This window comes from Arvicanthis niloticus, chromosome 15 (assembly GCF_011762505.2).
Source record: "Arvicanthis niloticus isolate mArvNil1 chromosome 15, mArvNil1.pat.X, whole genome shotgun sequence".
Classification (NCBI taxonomy): domain Eukaryota; kingdom Metazoa; phylum Chordata; class Mammalia; order Rodentia; family Muridae; genus Arvicanthis; species Arvicanthis niloticus.
The window spans coordinates 1,769,631-1,789,559 of record NC_047672.1 but is presented as its reverse complement, the minus strand read 5'-3'; the positions used below and the strand labels follow the sequence as shown (position 1 = coordinate 1,789,559).

General features: G+C 42.1%; 1 protein-coding gene across 15 annotated transcripts in view; it reads left to right on the top strand.

Moving 5' to 3' along the window:
• The window catches only part of Kmt2c (lysine methyltransferase 2C), a 212,319-nt gene extending 192,636 nt beyond the window's left edge, over positions 1 to 19,683 (top strand). For 14 of the 15 annotated variants that reach the window (XM_076913271.1, XM_076913265.1, XM_076913264.1 and 11 more), the window contains 13 exons: positions 596 to 774; positions 857 to 993; positions 1,809 to 2,046; positions 3,211 to 3,350; positions 3,885 to 3,992; positions 5,957 to 7,073; positions 7,923 to 8,059; positions 9,989 to 10,131; positions 10,386 to 10,554; positions 15,088 to 15,204; positions 15,498 to 15,571; positions 15,719 to 15,827; positions 17,712 to 19,683. In XM_076913271.1, the coding sequence (XP_076769386.1) occupies positions 596 to 774; positions 857 to 993; positions 1,809 to 2,046; positions 3,211 to 3,350; positions 3,885 to 3,992; positions 5,957 to 7,073; positions 7,923 to 8,059; positions 9,989 to 10,131; positions 10,386 to 10,554; positions 15,088 to 15,204; positions 15,498 to 15,571; positions 15,719 to 15,827; positions 17,712 to 17,804 (2,761 nt within the window). In that variant the 3' untranslated portion in view covers positions 17,805 to 19,683. The remainder of the gene's footprint in view (positions 1 to 595; positions 775 to 856; positions 994 to 1,808; positions 2,047 to 3,210; positions 3,351 to 3,884; positions 3,993 to 5,956; positions 7,074 to 7,922; positions 8,060 to 9,988; positions 10,132 to 10,385; positions 10,555 to 15,087; positions 15,205 to 15,497; positions 15,572 to 15,718; positions 15,828 to 17,711) is intronic. The other variant, XM_076913263.1, reaches the window with a different exon arrangement.
• Positions 19,684 to 19,929: the final 246 nt, after the last annotated feature.

The window sequence follows — 19,929 nt, the reverse complement described above, 5'->3', positions numbered from 1 at the left end:
GACCTGCCCAGCAGGTCTCCTTTCAGTGTGAGTGGGAAAAATGAAAGATAGAAGGTCTGTGGCCATGTTTCACACCTGTAGTTTGAGGCCTCACCATCTTCCTGGTGAACTAGAGCCTTGACTGAAACAAGGGGTCTGCTCCCTTCTTTGTTTTTCACTGTTTATTAGTTAAGAGAGTTAAGTGCCAACAACACCATAATTGCTATGTTTTCTCTCATCTTGCCACTGTACACAGCAGCAACAGGTTAGATGAATCTGTGGTTACATGGAGGCTGACTTGAATATAAACTTGGACAGTTCAACACAGCCTCCCTCTTATTGTTAAAGATGTCAATTTTCATGCTATGATGTAGTCTGAATATCTCCTTCTTGGAGGCCTTTACATTTCAATCTACAGCTTTTTCAAAAGAATAACTGTTTTTTTGTACTGTTTTATAGATAAACCTAAATACTGTGTTTTTATAGCAGTATAATAACTGATCCAGTTGCTGTTTTGTTGTTGCTGTGGAGAGTGCTTTTCTGTGGTACCCATGCATGGGGTTGGTGAGAAATCCCAGTGGAATTGCACACTGTGATGTGTATGCTCCTTTTTCAGGATACAGGACCACTATGGTGACCGGGACACTCCCGATAGCTTCGTCCCCTCATCTTCTCCTGAGAGTGTGGTTGGTGTGGAGGTGACCAAGTACCCAGATCTGTCACTGGTGAAAGAGGAGCCTCCAGAACCTGTGCCATCCCCCATCATTCCAATCCTTCCTAGCATATCCGGGAAAAGTATGTTTAGCTCAATCTACCAAGTTACTATTGTAAATATTTTGACTTTGAAAGCTCTGAATATTCTTTTCTCCTCCTTTAGATTCAGAATCAAGAAGAAATGACATCAAAACTGAGCCAGGCACTTTATTTTTCACTTCACCTTTTGGTTCATCCCCAAATGGTCCCAGATCAGGTCTTATATCTGTAGCAATCACCCTGCATCCTACAGCTGCTGAGGTAAAGGATGACATCACTTACGCTGTGCAGTGTGTGCAGTTGTTAAACTTCTGTCAGTGATTTACTAGGAAACAATGTGGGAGCAGAACAGAGGAGAAGGGAAGGGAGTTGCTCTAGACATCCAGGCTGCTCTTGAGTACTATTCAGTATGAGGTTTATTTGGACCTAAGCTAAGCAAAAAACTGGAGCTGAGAGTTCATGTGCTCTTATAAAAGAATGTGTGCTTTGGAGAACTCTAGAAAAAAGCATTTTCACAACTGTCCATGTTATAAGAGCTAACCGTTAGAATACCATAGTCAATACCATAGTCAGTAATAGAGTCTACAAAAGCATTAGAAACTTTGTTCAGGCAGCTTATGCCAACAGCACTAATGATCTATCAAGGATTTATTTGTTTTAAAAACTCCCACGTTTTATAAAGATATTTTATTGGGGATCAAACTTACAGTATTTTATTGATAGACAGACAGACTGACAGACAGACAATCTTTTAGTTGTCAGCAGATAGAGCCTTAGATGCACTGTTAAGGACCGTGTTGGCCTTTTTGCCAGAGCCAGACCTACTCATTTCCTTTAGGCCTGTCAGATACCGAGGTAGCTAGAATAGCCAGCTTACTGTGTACAGATCCCAGTGCCAGTTGAAACTCTGAAGATTTCTATTTATGAAAGCTTTCTATATAGTTCATGAAAATAAATGTATTGAAGTTTAAATAAAAGTATTTGGGCTCTTTTGTACTGTATCATGAAGATAGCATTATCCTAAGTGACTCACTCTTCTTCTAGGTGAGTAACACGCTGTTTACTTTTTGTTTTAGAACATTAGCAGCGTTGTGGCTGCGTTTTCTGACCTTCTTCACGTGCGAATTCCTAACAGTTATGAGGTTAGTAATGCTCCAGATGTTCCATCCATGGGTTTGGTCAGTAGCCACAGAGTAAACCCAGGTTTGGAGTATCGGCAGCATTTGCTTCTTCGTGGGCCTCCACCAGGATCTGCAAATCCTCCCAGATTAGCAATGAAGCAGCCTAATGTACCATTTCCTCCAGCAAGCAATGGTGAGCTAGTGAGCTTTTTGTTAAACCCAAATCCATTCTTGGTTACAAAGTTAAGCCTGCTCATTTTGAAATTTTGATTTACTCTTTAACAAGCAATAGACAATGTTGGTGTATAGTCTTTGATAAGTTGGTCTTCTCTGGCTGTTGTTTTCTGTGGTGTGATGTGGATTTCTATGCTCTGGCCTATAGCAACAAAATTACCTCTAACACTTTGTTCAAGCTGCTAAAAGACTCAGCTTGCTGACCCTATATCAAATCCTGTTCTTTGAATCCCACAGTTGGCCTGCTCCATGTGGTGCAGATAGAGCTATTGATGGTGCATTGTTTTTCTGTTCTGCTCAGCTGCTGTTGCTGTCACTACCTCCGCTTGCCTTTGCACACCCTCTGTAGGGCATATTTCTTCCCACAGAAGGCCTGGGTCCCCATTTCTGAGAACTAGCACATCTTCCTTATGCCTGCCATGAAGCTGCTTTCCTTCTGTCACTGGCATCTTATGTGCCAGCCCCTCACCACCTACTCATCCCCTGGATTCCTTGTAATGTTCTTGTCTTCCCTAAACTTATACTAGAATCTGGCTGTTTCTCATCTTTGAACTCTTTTTGAAAGCTACCTCTGTTAAAGTTTTAAACTCTGTGACCTTAGCTGCTGGCTGCTGCTTTTTTGTTTCTCCTGCCAATTTCTGCCTTGATCCCCAGGCCTCTACCCCAGGAGATTCCCTCAGTGTAAACTTGCTCTTCTGACCCCTTAGACCTTATTCACAGTATCCCTCGGCTCTCACTTCTCTCTGATGCTGTAAATCACATGAGTCATTTGTGCTTACTGTTCTTTATTTCCCATAGAACTTGCAATGTCACCTTACCTGTCTAGTGGATCTCTGCTCTCTAGATTCACTGTGCTTATCTGAGGATCTCGGTGCTTTGCATTTGTTTGATTCTTTTTGTGTTAGCCTTCTTTTTCAACTGTTTGGGAGTGGGTGTCTTTCTTTATTTGTACTTCATTGTCAAATATTAGATGCCCTGCCACCAGAGCTTAGAAAATTATTAAAGCATAATATAAAGTAAGTCAGTAATCCATGTTGTAATTGATTGATATAGTTTAAGTTTCTATTGTGTGCTACGTGTATTTTTGTTCAGTTTAAATTGCTAACAAAAGTCCACTCCTTAGGTATTTCTGTATATAAAGATTCTAGTCATGGTATAGCAGAAGGCGCATCGCTCCGACCACAATGGTGCTGTCACTGTAAAGTGGTTATTCTTGGAAGTGGTGTGCGGAAGTCATGCAAGGATCTGACCTTTGTGAACAAGGTACTTGACTGTTCTCACAACCCAGCCCTGCCTCTGTTTTTGCAGAGACTCCTGCATCAGGACAAAGTGCTTGATGGGACATGATAGACAAGCATATGTAGATGGGCTCAGCTTCAAACCGAATAGCTATAGCAGACGTTAAATTGTTCATGACAAGAAGCACAGTTTTAGAATACAGTAAGATATGGACAGTGTAGTTGCTGCTTTTTTTTTTTTTTTTTTTTTATTTATTCCAAACTCTTTGTCTTTCTATTTAGCCCTGGCTGTGCTAGGTCAGGCTGGCCTTGAACTCACAGAGATCTACCTTCCTTTGTGTCCAGAGTGCTGGGATTAAAGCCATGCAGCACATGCTCAGCTCTGCATTAGTTTTTAGGTGGAAAATTATCACATGGTGAATATTGGGACGTTGTCATCACAGTTGGAAGATATAGAACACACACTGTGGAATGTCACCTGAGATTAGCAGTCTGTGGGGTGTTGGTTTCATTAGCTTGTGTCTTACTGAGGTCCCACACATTTCCCTTTGCTTTTCAGGGTTCCCGAGAGAACACAAAAAGGATGGAAAAGGATATTGTCTTTTGTAGTAATAACTGCTTTATTCTTTATTCATCAACTGCACAAGCAAAAATTTCAGACAACAAGGTAAAGTGAGGAAAGTATATTGGGGGATTTCTGCCTTGGGGACACAGTCCCCTCCTCAAGAGAGGACCTATAGGGAAACCCTAGTAAGACGGTGCCTGAGTTGACAGACAAGCCTGAAATAGCCTTCAGCTATATTTTTCCCTATTAAATACCCCGTTTGACAAAAAGTAGAAAGGTTCAAATTACATTTTAACACTCATTTATTTATTTAGTGGCATTGAGGATTGAATGTAGGGCCTAGTACATGCCAGCCAACTACCACTAAGTTACATCCTATGCCTCTCTTAATGCTTACCATTGGGGTCTCACTGAGCTGCTGTTCACTCATAATCCTTCTGCCTTAATCTGGCTTGACACCCCACCACCACCATACAAATGTACACAAGCACGTATGCAAACATACATCTGCATATCTATCTTGGTTTTTGGGGGGGGGAAATAAAAAATATTTTAAAAGTCTCAGACTTCAGAGTGCCGGGATTTCAAGTGTATGCTACCACTTACAAATTATTTATTTTCTTTAAAACACTTTTTAAAAGTTTTTCTTAGATTTAATTTTTATTACATGTATATATGTGTAGTATGAATGTGTGTGTATGGAATGTGTACGGGTGCCTCTTGAGGCCAGAAAAGGGCATTGGATCCCTTGGAGCTGAAGTAACAACTAGTTATAAGCCACTACATGAGGTCTGGGAATCAAACTCTGGTCCTCTGGAAGAGCAGCAAGTACTCAACTCCTGAGCCATCTCTCAACTATATTTTTAAAATGTGAAATTAAATAGAGCATTGGTACTAGGATCTTACATTATACTAATTACAAGCTCGCTAAATCATATTTTTGTTTTATTGGTCAGTTATTAAAAAAAAACTGTGTATTCCTTAATTGTGTGCATGTCCAGATGCTCTGTATGATTGTGTGCAAATTAAGTACATCTAACAATGTTCAAATGATTTTTAAAGTTTTTTTAATTTTATTTATTTACTTTATGTATATGAGTGCACTGTAGCTATCTTCAGACACACCAGAAGAGGGCATCGGATCCCATCACAGGTGGTTGTGAGCCACCATGTGGTTGCTAGGAATCGAACTCAAGACCTCTGGAAGAGCAGTCAGTGCTCTTAACTGCTGAGCCATCTCTCCAGCCCCAAATAATGCATTTTTACAGATGTATTTTGAAGAAAAAATTTTCCTGTAAAGTAAAGCTGCTAATGTGATTTCATTAATATGAATTCATTAATATGCCTTTCACCAAAGAGTACTCACCAAACAAACTACTTTTTAACATGTATTATTAGTCCCTGGTATAATAAAATTCAAATTGACAAACAAATTTAGGTTTTTAATTAAAATTAATCTTAAGAGAGTGGGAATGGGTTTCCATCATATAACTTCTTAAACTAACACATGGAGTGGCCCACTCTGGATTTAACCCTGAGCCACCTTTCAGGGTGAGGATATGAGCAGTCATGACAGTCTATCCCATAGCTGAGAGGTACTGATACTTTTCCCTTGGCCCGACTCCTTGTAGTTGAGAGGCTCAGAGTGTTGAGGTGACTCACTTGCTAACAGGGCACTCCTTTCTTCTGTTTCTCATGGCAATTGCTGAAGCCCAAGACTAACCCTCAGAATGTAATGAGTAGAGATGAGCCCTTTGTGGGTGATGCTGCCATGTTCTTAAAAACATGAATACATTGATTAGGGGAGGGAGGGTCTCCCAAGAAAGTTCAGTAGAATAGTCTCCAGATTATGACTGTAGGAGAGGCACCGGGCCCCCTGCTTTTTACCTTTACAGCTTCTATTACTCCTAAACAGTGTTCAAGGCCAACTTGCTATGCCTAAAAATTGACTCCTCTGTGCCTGCTGCCCCTTAAGTCATAGGCCATTGACCTTCTCCCCATCAGTAGAATAGCTTTACAGGCACAAGAGTCCCTCCTTTATCTCATGGTTTCTTTTTGCTGTCCAGGAATCCCTTCCGTCACTGCCTCAGTCCCCTATGAAGGAGCCTTCCAAAGCATTTCACCAGTACAACAACAACATCTCCACTTTGGATGTACGCTGTCTCCCTCAGTTCCAGGAAAAGGTTTCTCCTCCTGCATCACCTCCCATAACCTTCCCTCCAGCCTTTGAAGCAGCCAAAGTAGAGTCCAAGCCTGATGAGCTCAAGGTGACGGTCAAGTTAAAACCTCGGCTGAGGACTGTTCCTGTGGGACTGGAAGACTGCAGACCACTAAACAAAAAGTGGAGAGGGATGAAGTGGAAGAAGTGGAGCATTCACATTGTCATCCCCAAGGGGACCTTTAAGCCACCTTGTGAGGATGAAATAGATGAGTTTCTGAAGAAATTGGGCACTTCTCTTAAACCTGACCCTGTACCCAAAGACTATCGAAAGTGTTGCTTTTGTCATGAAGAAGGTGATGGGCTAACGGATGGACCAGCAAGGCTGCTCAACCTTGACTTGGACCTCTGGGTCCACTTGAATTGTGCTCTGTGGTCCACAGAGGTCTATGAGACACAGGCTGGTGCCTTAATAAATGTGGAGCTAGCGCTGAGGAGAGGACTACAAATGAAATGTGTCTTCTGTCATAAGACAGGTGCCACCAGTGGATGTCACAGGTTTCGATGTACCAACATTTATCATTTTACTTGCGCCACTAAAGCACAATGCATGTTTTTTAAGGATAAAACAATGCTTTGCCCAATGCACAAACCAAAGGGAATCCATGAGCAAGAGTTAAATTACTTTGCAGTCTTCAGGAGGGTCTATGTGCAACGAGATGAGGTGCGACAGATTGCTAGTATCGTGCAGCGGGGAGAGCGAGACCATACCTTTCGAGTTGGGAGCCTTATCTTCCACACCATTGGTCAGCTGCTTCCACAACAGATGCAAGCATTCCACTCTACGAAAGCACTCTTCCCGGTGGGCTATGAAGCCAGCCGGTTATATTGGAGCACTCGCTATGCCAACCGACGCTGCCGGTACCTGTGCTCCATTGAGGAGAAAGATGGGCAGCCAGTGTTTGTCATCAGGATTGTAGAGCAAGGACATGAGGACCTGGTCTTAAGTGATTCATCACCTAAAGGTATGATCTACCTGTGTGCTATTGTCAGGCCAGTAGATTTTCCATGTTAGTGTCTCTGTTTTGTCTGTGATGGTTTCATGACGATCCTTTACTTGTCAGTGCAACTCTTGTCAGTGCTTGAGCCTCTTTGTGTTAGCACACTTTGTTGGATGCTGTGTTAGCACACCATGCTGGGTGCTATGTTAGCACACCTTGTTTGCTCTGCAGTGTATATAGGCTTGAGCAGGAGAGTCGATACCTTGGAACCCCTCTCAAAGTCAGAACCAGAAAGCAGGGACCATATCTAAAGCACTATTATGACTTTGTCCCATCTCAGCTTCAGATTTGAAGGTGGGAATTACAAACTTCATTTTGTACTACTGGGCATTTTTATTTTCATTTTTACTGATGGAGGAAGTACTAAAGAGCTGCTTTTTAAAATGTTTCCATAGTTTTTAAAAACATATGGAGCAGTCCAAAGGTATTTCCAAAGAAACTACCCGTTCTGTGTTTTAATTGTCATCTGAGGAAATGCCTATCTGTAGCCATTGCTAATTAAATTATTCCTTTTATAACAGTGTATTTTCTTTGTTCCATATCCAATTGAATTCACTAATTTCTTTCATGTTCACTGTTTGATGTCCGTATGATGGCATTATGTTTCCCCAGATGTCATTGAGTCTTTGAAATAAGTTGCTGCCATTTGACAAACATGTTTGTTACATTGCTGCCCAGATTTTATTTGAAAACTAGTAGGTCTTTGTGAATGACTCTTCTTTATCTTCTCTTGGTTTTGTACTGTGTCCAGTCCTTCTTTTTGTTTAGCTAAAAGGAAATTCATCATAAAAATTATTTTTTGTTCATATATAGATGTTTGGGATAAAATTTTGGAGCCTGTGGCATGTGTAAGAAAACAATCTGAAATGCTGCAGCTTTTCCCTGCGTATCTGAAAGGAGAAGACCTGTTTGGCTTAACCGTCTCTGCAGTAGCACGGATAGCTGAATCAGTAAGTGTCCTGGTCATGGGCTTGTTTTCTAATCCAGCATATTCACAGTGCTAGTACAGAAAGCTTCCTACTCGCCAGGACATGGAACTTGAGTGTGGGTGGTCAGTTGGCGAGCTTATTATTAACAAGTTTCTCAGAGGAGCAGCTAGCACCATCTGTCCTGTTTATTCATGTGGCTGAGGAGACACCCTTGACCCGCTGAAAGTCCTGTTTTTTTACAGATTTTTTTCTCCCTTTTCCTAACTTTTCTTGACGTTCTCTTGCTAGTGTCCTAAGGGTGGGTGGTCCCACTGCAGCAGCACTAACTAGTGTCTTCTCTGAATGTAGGTGTGTTTGTCAAATGTATTCACTAGAACTATGTTTTAGAGACAGGCCTGGAGATGAAGGTCTGTAATCCCAGACACTTAGGATGCTGAAATAGGTATATAAGTTGAAGATCAGTCTGGGCAACCTACTGAGACCCTATCTCAGAATTTTTTTTTTCAGATACAATTTTTTATTTGAAAGCAGTCATTTTGTTTTCAATGAATATAAGCTTTATTATTAATGTACTTTCTATAGACATAAATTCCAACAGCCTCCTGTTCCAACAAGGAAGTTAAAAAAACATTAACAAAAAGAGCCTATGCCAGGGAGTCAGAAATCCTGTGACATGCCATCTCTGCTATGGTACCCAGAAGAGAGTGTGAGATTCTTCAAGGCTTCCAAAGCTTTGGGGAGTCCAGGGTCACTTTGGGAAGACTCCTCTGGGTTCTGCCTGGTGGTCTCTCTTGGTCCCCAGTGGTAACTGTTTCTTCTCCAACTTCTTTGGGCTTTTGACTTAGACCATTGCCTGACCATCTCACATCTCTTCTTAAAGAACCAGTCCAAAATGAGTTCTTTTCTCAGTTTGAGTTTGTCAGCCAAGACCTGCAGAGTCTCCTCATTAGGCCAGCGGCCTTTCAGGAAGTGCTGTCTTAGCTCCAGGAACTGCTTATAGTTGATCCCAAGGTTTCCGTAGCTGTAGGGCAAGAAGGGTGGAGTTGTCTGGATCACAGATATTTTCATCTTGGCTGCAGCTCCCTAAGTTCCATTCTCCAGTTTGCCTGTCTCAGAATTTTAAAAAAGTAAGAAGAGTGTTACGGCTCTTGTTCAGTGGTACAGTGCTGGCCTCGAAAGTTTGAGGGCTAGGTGGGATTCTTCAAACTACAAAAAGGAAAAAAAGAAACATTGTAGAAAAAAAGACCAAGCTGGTGAGGTGGCTCAGCATGCAGAGGCTCTGCCACTATGTCTGGCAACCGAGGTCCAATATGGTGGAAGTAAAGAACCAACTCCCACAGCTCGTCCTGTAACCTCCAAAGGCTCAACACACCACCCATGTAAACACAGACACTCATCCTTTCTCTACATAAACACATGCAGGAATAAATGGAAAATTAAAAAAATAAAGAAATATAAAGGAAACTTTGAAGATATCAATTACTTTCAAGCAGACATTAATTTACCACCAAAACTGCTAGAACAGTGAGTTGACCGCCTTGTGTCCTGATCACATTGGACAGAAGTGAGAAGAGATCCAGAAACTAAACCAGCCGCTCTGAGTTCTAAACATCCAGACAAACACAGTCATTACATTGTGACCACTATTCCTGTCTGTAAACTGAAATATCAGATCAGTCACAGACAGGAGAGCTTTGGCTTATGTATTAGTTCTGAGAGTTAATCGTCTCAAGATTAAGTGGCCTGGGCTTACCAAGTTTTGTTTTGAAATTGGATTTATACATTATCCAGATAGTTATGATTGTAGCCTCATTATTAAATAGGTCACTGACTGGGGGGGAAAAAAAAAAACATAAAAACCATATTTAAATTGTTTTCACCCTGGGCTTGGCTGAAGATTATATCCTCTGCCGGATGAGTTACCCTTTTGTGTATTTTTCTGTTTTTTAGCTACCTGGGGTTGAGGCATGTGAAAACTACACCTTCCGATATGGCCGTAATCCTCTCATGGAGCTTCCCCTTGCCGTTAACCCCACGGGTTGTGCCCGCTCTGAACCTAAAATGAGCGCCCATGTCAAGAGGTTTGTGTTAAGGTATCTTGTTTCATCTTCACATAGTACAGCCCAGGGTTTCTAGGCATTTTAGTGGGGTTTATGCTTTATTTGTCTGCTGCTTACAAACCCTGCTGTCTCTGGCTGTGTATGTGCCTGACAACTTCAGAAGATGCTCTGTGTCTCTGCTAGGCAGCTTTCTGTGTCTGTCAGTAAAGACTTTTAATTGGCATGGTTTTCACATTATTCAGAGGTGTCTTCAGTTGTCCTTTTATTGTCCTGTTGGTCATCTGTAGGCCTCACACCTTGAATAGCACCAGCACTTCAAAGTCCTTTCAGAGCACAGTCACTGGAGAGCTGAATGCACCCTACAGTAAGCAGTTTGTCCACTCCAAGTCATCACAGTACCGGAGAATGAAGACTGAGTGGAAATCTAATGTGTATCTGGCTCGGTCTCGGATCCAGGTAAGGAATGAAGTTAAGTCTTAAGATGCTGCTGTCAATAGGAAGAGCTACTGCACACTGGGCACAGACATAGAATGACATCTGCTTGTTTGTTTGTTTTTGTGGTACTGTGATTTGAACTTAGCATCTTGTATGTACTAAGCAAGTGCTTTACCACTGAGCTAATGCCAACCCTGGAATCCTCCTGCTTTGAGAGTTGTGTTTCACCTTGTCAGTTTTTAACATGAGGACTCTGGTTTGTAGCCTTAGAACTTGGTGCTGGACCTCAAGTAGAAAGCAGGCCTTGGGAATCCACATCTTTATATCTTGTTAAAGGCTGTGGAGAATCGGGTTACACTGGATTTTGCATGCAGTGAGCTGAGAGTTAAAATGAATGCCAGCACTTGAAAATAGAGAAAGGCAGGTCAAGAGGTCAGGGCTGCTGTCAATAAATTCATTCGACACTGTGGCTTTGGACTGGATAAATTCATGTGACATTGCATATTTGGAAACTACATCTTTTTGGCACCACCTTTTTGTGACATCATTGCACATTTCTGGTAGACAGTGCCAGGAATATCTACATGTAAGGCTGCCCGCTGACAAACCATTTAAAATTGAACTGGGAGTCTTCAATTGTGGTCTTAATGTTGATGTATCTAATCAGCAACTCTCCTGTCTCAGAATGGGACTAGCTCCTACTTTGTCAAATTCTGCAGTCCCCAAACTCATGTTGTTAAATAGTGTCTGCCCGTATTTAAGTCGGTCTCAGTATTTTCAGATCCACCCCGCCATAAAATTCTGTTACTTCACCCCATCCTCTTCCAAGTCCCAGCCTCTTCCTGGAATCCAGTTTGTATGTACAGTAGAGATTAGATTAGCAACCAAAATTCTTACAAGTTTAGTGCAAGTGCTTTCCTCCTAACTGGCAGTTTTAAGAATCTTCTTCTTAGACATTTTGCAAATGTGCCTAGCATAAGGCTCTCTTTATCACTTTTTTCTCTTGATGAATCCTTTTAGTCTGGAGAACTGTGACTGACCTACAGGCTGAACATCACCTGTCAATAAAAAAGCTGATGGCCAATGAGCTGAGACAGGAAGTAGGAGGTGGGACACTGGCAGGAAGGGAGAGGATTCTGGGAAATAGTAAGTGAATAAGAGGGGATGCAGGGAAAGATTCCAAAGAGATTTGAGTGAGATGCTGGTGGAAACACCAAGGAAGAAGCAGGTTGGGACTGAAGGAGAGGTAACTATCCATGTGGTACACATAGAATAGTGTGAATGGGTTAAAGAAGTTACAAGCTAATTGGAGAATGAGTCGAAGCTTGTGAACATTATATTAATGCTCACATTATATTCATGTGAGCATCATTAATAAATAGTCTCAGAGTCAACATTCCAGGAGCAGGGGCTGGAAGGAAAAAATGGGTTGGTTTTTTTTAAAAATTTGTTTGTTTGTTTGTTTGCTACAACTAAGACTTCAGGTGTGACTCTTCAGACTCTCAGCATCAGCTATGAGTTCTGAGGTTGACAGACTAGGAGCCTGCCCACCTCCAGAGACCCAGCTCTGACGGGCTTTAGCCAGTGTCACGACCTAGATGGACAACTGCCTTCTTTATGGTTCCTTTCCCACTTGTGATTTTGCTTTCCTTGTCTCACACTTCTGAGATGTCTCCGGCTCTCCCCGGTGACCTTTCCAGCTCTGAGCACTTGGCTTCTGGTCATTTTGTCTTGTTTCACAGCCTTTTTTTTTCTCTGCTGTGACCCTCTGTCAGATTCTGTGGACATGTTAGTGCCCTGTCTCTGCTGCTTCCAGCTGCTTCTCTCCTCACTTGCATTTTAGATATTAGAGCTTGCTCATTCTGTGCCTGCCCCCACTCGTGAGGAATGTGTTTAGTAGGATCTTGACTGTGTCTTCCACTTAAGTAATCCTCAATCATTTTTTAAAATGATGTCACTGCATATACATACGCACACATGCATGGGTTGGAGGATACCAGGAGGCAGTGCTCTCCTTGCTGTGAGGTGCAGTGGCCGCCCTCAGGCTGTCAGGCTTGTGCAGCACTCCTGAGTCAGCTCTGAGTTCCGGCTTTCTGTCATGTTCTCTCATCATTCTTGTCTTCACAGTGACTGTGGTAATGGTGCTTATGTCTATCTTAGGGACACACATGGACACATTTATAAAAATAGAATCATATTATCTGTACTCACTTTTCCCACTAACACAGGGCTCTCTGCATTACCTGAGACTCCCATCACATTCTCAGTAAGTTGTACGATGCTTCACGATGATGAAGTGTGATTACACCATTGCATGGCCACTGTATCTCACAACAAACACTGTGCCTCAGTGTCCCATGTGAATATTCTTGTGTACTGATAGTGTCAGGTTTTTGAAGTATAATCCAAAAAGTAAAGCTTCTATCTAAAACTATATTTACTTTTTCTTTTAGTAACATATTTTCCCAAAAGGCCATAATTGCTGGTTTCCTCCTGCAGTCTGTGACTCTATTCTAGTATTGTCTTGTGTAGTAGGTGTTCTCACCTTTTTACATTTTGTAAGCTTGGCAGGTATACACTAACACTAAAAGAATATATTCTCATTTTTATGTATGTCTGCATGTGAGTATGCGCACTATGTGAGAATGCATGTCCACAGAGGCCAGAAGAAGGCATTGGGTCCCTGGAGCTGAGTCAAAGGCTTCTGTGTGGTGCTGGGAACTGACTGAACTCAGTTCCCCTGGAATAGAAAGAAGCGGTTTAACTACAGAACCATCTCTCCAGCCTCTGACTCTGAGTCTTAATCACAGCTCCTGACTGCTGGTGAAGCTGTCTTCTCATCACTGGCCTTTAGACTTGCCTTTTTGAAAATTACATGTTTTATGACCTTTGTCTATTTTTCAGTTTGTATTAGCTTGCAGGATTAGGTGTTTATGAAACATGCCCACCAGAACTCCAGCATTTTTTTCTTATAAAGTTTTTTGGGTTTTTTTTGTTTTTTTTTTGTTTTGTTTTGTTTTTTTTTTTTTGGCTTTTTTGTTTGGTTGGTTTTTATATAGACAACCATGCAAATTTATATAATTTCTGTATACACACTCAGGTATTCTAGTATTTTATCTGTACAAAGAATTTCAATTTTTTAACTTTCTTTGGTTATATAGTCAATAATTGTAATGCTGTTTAGCATACAGTCTACTTTGCTAAACTTCATCTTGCAGCTATTGCTATTCCCATACCGTAGGTTCCCAGACACCGTTCGCATGCTTGCTTATGCTGACCCAGACAGCACTGATGTGCACTCAGTCTTATGTTCTGGTTTCCTCACACCTGAGTCAGACCTGCAACCAGGCAACACGCTGGCATCGTTGAGTTGCCAGCTCTTTACTCTGCGCTCCAGTGAGGAGCCGGTGACAGATTCCACGAGGAGGGCTTGATTTTCATTCCTCCTTTCTTCCACTTTCTCCACTGACCAGAACAAACTGAAAGCACAAACCTAAACTATCTATGAACATTGTATTTATTTACTTTTTCAAGTATGATATTTCCCCACATCTTTGTTTACTGCCACATCTAAGACAGTATAAGATTTTCCAGGCATGGGTGTCACAGCATAAGCTGCCAAATAAGGCTTCAGTGTGTTAGGCAGTTCAGGATTTTTTGTCATCCCAGCCATTCAGGAGACTGAGGCAGAAGTATCACAAGTTCAAGGACTGCCTGAACAACATAGTGAGATCTTATTCCAAACATTTACAAAGAGCTGGCAATGTATCCTGTACATTTCTCTACTCACCTCAGAAATTTTTTTTATTGGGAAAAACTCCAAAAACTGAATTGTTCCCACCTTTCCTGATACTAGAACACAGTAATGCTTTGTGTTTTGCTGTATTCTATTATTTCTGCGAAACTCAGTCAAATCTGAAACAACTTTGTAGTAGTCATAACTCCTTACAGTTCTTCTTCCTCTTCCTATTGTATTGAAGGTTTACTGTATGGGCCTCCTTGGGGCTAACTTTATACAGAAGGCACTAGTTACCTGCTTGATGGTAATTCAGCAAACATAGTGGAAAATGCAGCTAGCTGGACCACAGCAGCATCTATAGAGATTGTCTTAAGCCATTTGGTGTTGCTGGTGTAGGATGTTACGAGTGGGCAGCTTGTCAACTACTGTTTACTTGGCTGGCTGTACTGGTGGTGGGATGGCCAGTGCTGAGGGGCCACATGTAGTGAGGTCCTTCCTGTGGTGTCTTTCCAGAGTGAAAGATGGGGCAGAGAGAAGGCAAGAGCATCCCAAGTTACCTTCCTGGGAGCGCAGGCATTCAAAGACAGATAACACACTGTCGTCACAGTAAGCCAGGCCTGAGGACAGTGCAGAAAAGGACGCAGACAGGAACAGTGTGATGGTGCTGAAGCAGACAGGAGCAGTGCTGTTAGACTGTTAAACTAAGCCTTAAGTATGGTTTTCCATAAGACTCCAAGGGCAGTGCATTTTGTTGAAGAGAATAAAGGTCTGAGTCTATTGAGATGCTTACTTACAGTCATTTTCCTTCTACTTAGGGACTGGGCCTGTATGCTGCTAGAGACATTGAAAAACACACCATGGTCATCGAGTACATCGGAACGATTATTCGAAATGAAGTTGCAAACCGGAAAGAGAAGCTTTATGAGTCTCAGGTATTGTATAACTGAGCATAGATAGACCTCTGAAGAACACGGCCATTACCTGCTCAGCTATGAACAGGAGCCACCCTGCAGTCGGCTTCAACGTCCTCTCTGCAGCTGGTGTTACTTGCCCATATGTAACTACAGATTACTGCCCCTCATCTGACGGTCAGTCTGGCACATTGTAAATGCACCAGCTGTGTCTGGTAGGCTCCACAGGAGTGTGACCAGGGTGCTCCTAGCACAGACTGTGTGAGAGGGAGGGAGATTCAGATCATACTGATGACTACCTGCCTTCTCTTTAGAACCGAGGTGTGTACATGTTCCGCATGGACAATGACCACGTGATTGATGCCACACTCACAGGAGGGCCTGCAAGGTGAGGGCTTTGCTAGGGTAGGAGTGTTCCCACTGTGGCTGGGCAGCAGAGCTTTGTATTTACTTTGTTAACACATCCATAGAAACAGTCTTAGCATCCTCTGTGTAGGGGACGCTCTTCATGTTTTTGCACTGATGTGTCTTGCAGGTACATCAACCACTCCTGTGCCCCTAACTGTGTAGCTGAAGTCGTGACCTTTGAGAGAGGACACAAGATTATCATCAGCTCCAATAGGAGGATCCAGAAAGGAGAAGAGGTAACTGGGAAAGGGCTCACTGATGTCTGTACCAGAGTGTGGCAGTTCCTGGTCCTGAAGCTTCCATCATGTCACTCTTAGAGACGCATCTTCAGCCCAGAGCTCTGCCATCTGTTAATCTTACTTCACATTCAAATGCCAGTTTCTTCCTTGTGGTAGACCATAAAGCCACATGAAGCCCACCATATAGTACCATGTACTTAGGATCCTCCTTGCTTTGTCTCTTAATCTGGACAGTCTGACAAGCCCCTTTCACAATGGTGCCTGCCACAGTTCTCTGGCAATCACAGGGACTTGATATAGTCACATGATAAATTATTGCAAGGGCTATAGGCACAAGTTTGGGAAGCCATATGTTCCTGATTGCTCCTATGTGTGTGGTTTTGTTTTGTCTTTAGTGTTCCATGTGGGACGGGACAGTTGTTTCTTAGTATCTCACAGAGTTGACTTTGTCTAGCTCCTCACCTACGATTACTATCCCTAATCGTCCTATGTACATGTCTCATTTCTGGCTTTCACACATGGCATCAGCACCTTGAATTTTGTGCCCTAAATCTGGAGTTAGTGTCCAATGCAAAGCTCTTGGGAAGACTGCGGTGTCAGGAAGCCTGCGTGTCTGCGTGTGTTCACCTGATGAAGCCCCAGCCTTCTATAGGCAGAGTGTAAAAATCACATTTATTTACTTGGTCTTTGTAGAACTTGCCTTTAAAATTAGGAACATACTTATGTGAGTACAGCCTGCAGAGCAGCCTCGTAACTCCCGTTTGAGTCATCTTGTATACATCCTCTGGTGTTGCCCATCCTATTACGCAGCAAACACCTAACAGAAGGCAGTGCCTTCTTTTCCCAATGCAGCTGCTCCACTACAGGTGCAATCTTTTCCTTCCTGTGTAGTCTTCCAGGTAGTGGCTGATGTTTGAGTTGTTTGACCTAAGAGATTGACTGTGTTGTCCCTCCCTTGGCTTTATGGGGTCTCAGGGTCGAGGGGACTGGGTGTAAAGCTTACTTGGTGGGAGTCATGCTGCTTTCCAACTACCCAGTAGGTTGGCTTGGAATTTGAGTAAGAATTTTACAGCCATTGGATGTTGATCCAAAACAGCTTTTTCTCAGAGGGGAACACTAGCTTACCCTGAGCCATGAGTGGCCATGGTTGAAAAGCAGACTCAGGATACCCTGAACTCCATTATGTTCCACTGAGGAAAAGATGGGACTGACTTTTGCCATCACCGGACAAAAGAATATCCTACATTAACTGGTGAGACATGAGGTGTCAGTAGGGTCTAGCTGCTGTCTAAAGATAGGGTTGGGATTGGTGGGTTTACATTAACATTGTAAACTCTTTATGTTATAGTCACAGAGACGTTGGGCTGGGTACAGATGTTGGTAGTAAACACAATGGTGGGGATTTGGACATAGGCCCAGTCATTTTTATGATAGATTTGAATGTCCCATCTCTCCATAGTGACAAATTCTAGTTAGCTATAGGACCTTTGAGTAGAGGCAGCCTCTTCAGAGGCAAAGGAGGAGGAGAAAGCTATGATTTTAGCAAGGCCAGTTCATCTCTGTCCAAACCAGGGAGCGATCTGTAGCTATGGTTTGAGGGAGCATTGGTCCTCATCCCACCCAGAGTGGTGGAGAGGGCACTAGGAGAAGTCAGAGACTCGTCACATCCAGATCATTGTCTCATAAAACTACTTCCTGTTAAAGTATGGCACTTTTAGCTCCACTTCCCTCTGGGATACCCCACCGCCCCAAGACTCCATGGGACCTAAACAAACCTAGTCTTGCTTTGGCTTGTGTCTGTTTTGCTTGCTGGTTTTGAAATACAAGAGAGATAGAATGGGGTAACTGCCCTGTCTCACACTGTCTCTTTGCCATGGGCAGCTCTGCTATGATTATAAGTTTGACTTTGAAGATGACCAGCACAAGATTCCATGTCACTGTGGAGCGGTGAACTGCCGGAAGTGGATGAATTGAATGCATTCCTTGCTATCTCACCGGGTGGCTCGTCCCTAGGAAGAGGCGACTCAACACTTCATTGGATTTTGCAGACAGAAAGATATTTTTGTTTTCTGACTTTTTGAGAAACAGCTTCTGGGAGCTCTGATTCCTCAGCCCTTGTCTGAAGGACGCACAGCACAGAGGAGTCAGCTAGGCTGCCTTGCTGTGCACTGAGGTCAGGCAGAGTCACAGAATGGTCCAGCACTTTTTTTTTCTTTTTTTTTTTTTTCTTTCTTCTTTCCTTTCTTGTTTCCTTGTGGGTGGGTTTTGTTTTGTTTTGTTTTGTTAATCTCACTAAGGAGAAACTTTTACTGGGGCAAAGAGCCGGTGGCTGCCCTGCCCCAGGGTGGGGGCCTTCCTATGAATGTAAGACTGAAATCACCAGCTGAAGGGGGCTGTCCAGAGTGCTGGCCATGCCTTACTGACAGGGGCAGGCCCTCAGTTTAACTAAAGTGGACACCACTGATCAAGGAATGTACTGAGATGACTTCCTTAGGGATAGAGCTAAGGGATAATAACTTGCACTAAATACATTTGAATACTTGATTCCATGAGTCAGTTTATTGTAGTTTTTGATTTCTGTAAAATAAGAGAAACTTTTTGTATTTATTATTGAATAAGTGAATGAAGCTATTTTTAAATAAAAGTTAGAAGAAAGCCAAGCTGCTGCTGTTACCTGCAGAACTAACAAACCCTGTTACTTTGTACAAATATGTAAATATTTTGAGAAAAACAGTATAAAAATAGTTATTGACCAAATGCTACCAGGCTCTGCAGCAGCTCGGGTGCTTATAACCGTGGTAGGGATGTTACAATATAATTTTGTGTTATTAAATATGCCATTATAATTATGTAATAACCAAAATTTTGCCCCAGGATGCCTGGGCTTTTTGGAAACTGTCTCTTAGTGCTTGTTTTCTACACCTAACTTCTGACAGCAGCGCGTGTGCTACAACTACACCTTTTATAGCTGTTGGTGATTAAACTGATGTTTCATATTATATTGTTGCATCCCTACTTCTTCAGTCAGGTTTTTTTGTGCTTACAATTTGTGATAACTGTGAATAACGGCTTAAACACAAACCCAAATGGAGGCTGAATTTTTTCTTCAGCAAAAGTAGTTTTGATTAGAACTTTGTTTCCAACCTCACAGAATCATGTAAACATAGAGTCCTGTAGCAGGGACCTAACCCAACTCCTTAGCCTTCTATTTAACATAAAATTTGAAAAAGAAAAAAAAAAAAAAAAAGAGATGGAGAGAGCAAGAGGTGTGATTATGCTCCAGCTGCAGGACTCTGGCAATAGGGTTTTTCGAAGATGTAATTTTAAAATGTGTTTGTATGAACTTGTTTGTTTACATTTCTTTAATAAAAACACACTGTTTTGTGTTTGCTTGTAGAAACTTAATCAGCATTTGAACCAGGTTAGCTTTTTATTTTGTACTTAAAATTCTGGTACTGACACTTCACAGGCTAAGTATAAAATGAAGTTTTTGTGTGCACAATTGGAGTGGACTGTGAGCTGTGGGTACATTCAGTAACTCAGCTCTCAGCTTGTAATGTATATGGCATGATGTATTTTTATCTTACAGAGTAAATCAATTGTATATATTTTTCTCTTGATAAATAGCTGTATGAAATTTGTTCCTTGAATATTTTTCTTCTCTTGTACAATACTCTGACATCCTACCAGTATTTGTCCTGCCGAGTTTGGTTGTTTCTGTTCTGTATAATAGTATCTAATGTTGGCAAAAATTGAATTTTTTGAAGTATACAGAGTGTTATGGGTTTTGGAATTTGTGGACACAGATTTAGAAGATCACCATTTACAAATAAAATATTTTACATCTATAGAATGTACACTGTGTTCTCTGTGGGCTGTGGTCATGTTTGGCGTTTGGTTCTCCTTGGTATCTTGCAGAATTGCTAGTCTAGATATTTGGATGTAAATTCAGCCATGCTCCCTGGCTGTGGGCTTCCCTCCCTCAGTCAGATATGGAAGAGAACTTGGGTGCAACACAGAAGATCAAAGATCCTTCCTCGTGTTTATTTGCTTGTTTCAAGCCTGTTCTTGTTTCTGTTCATTGGTTTGTGTCTGAGAT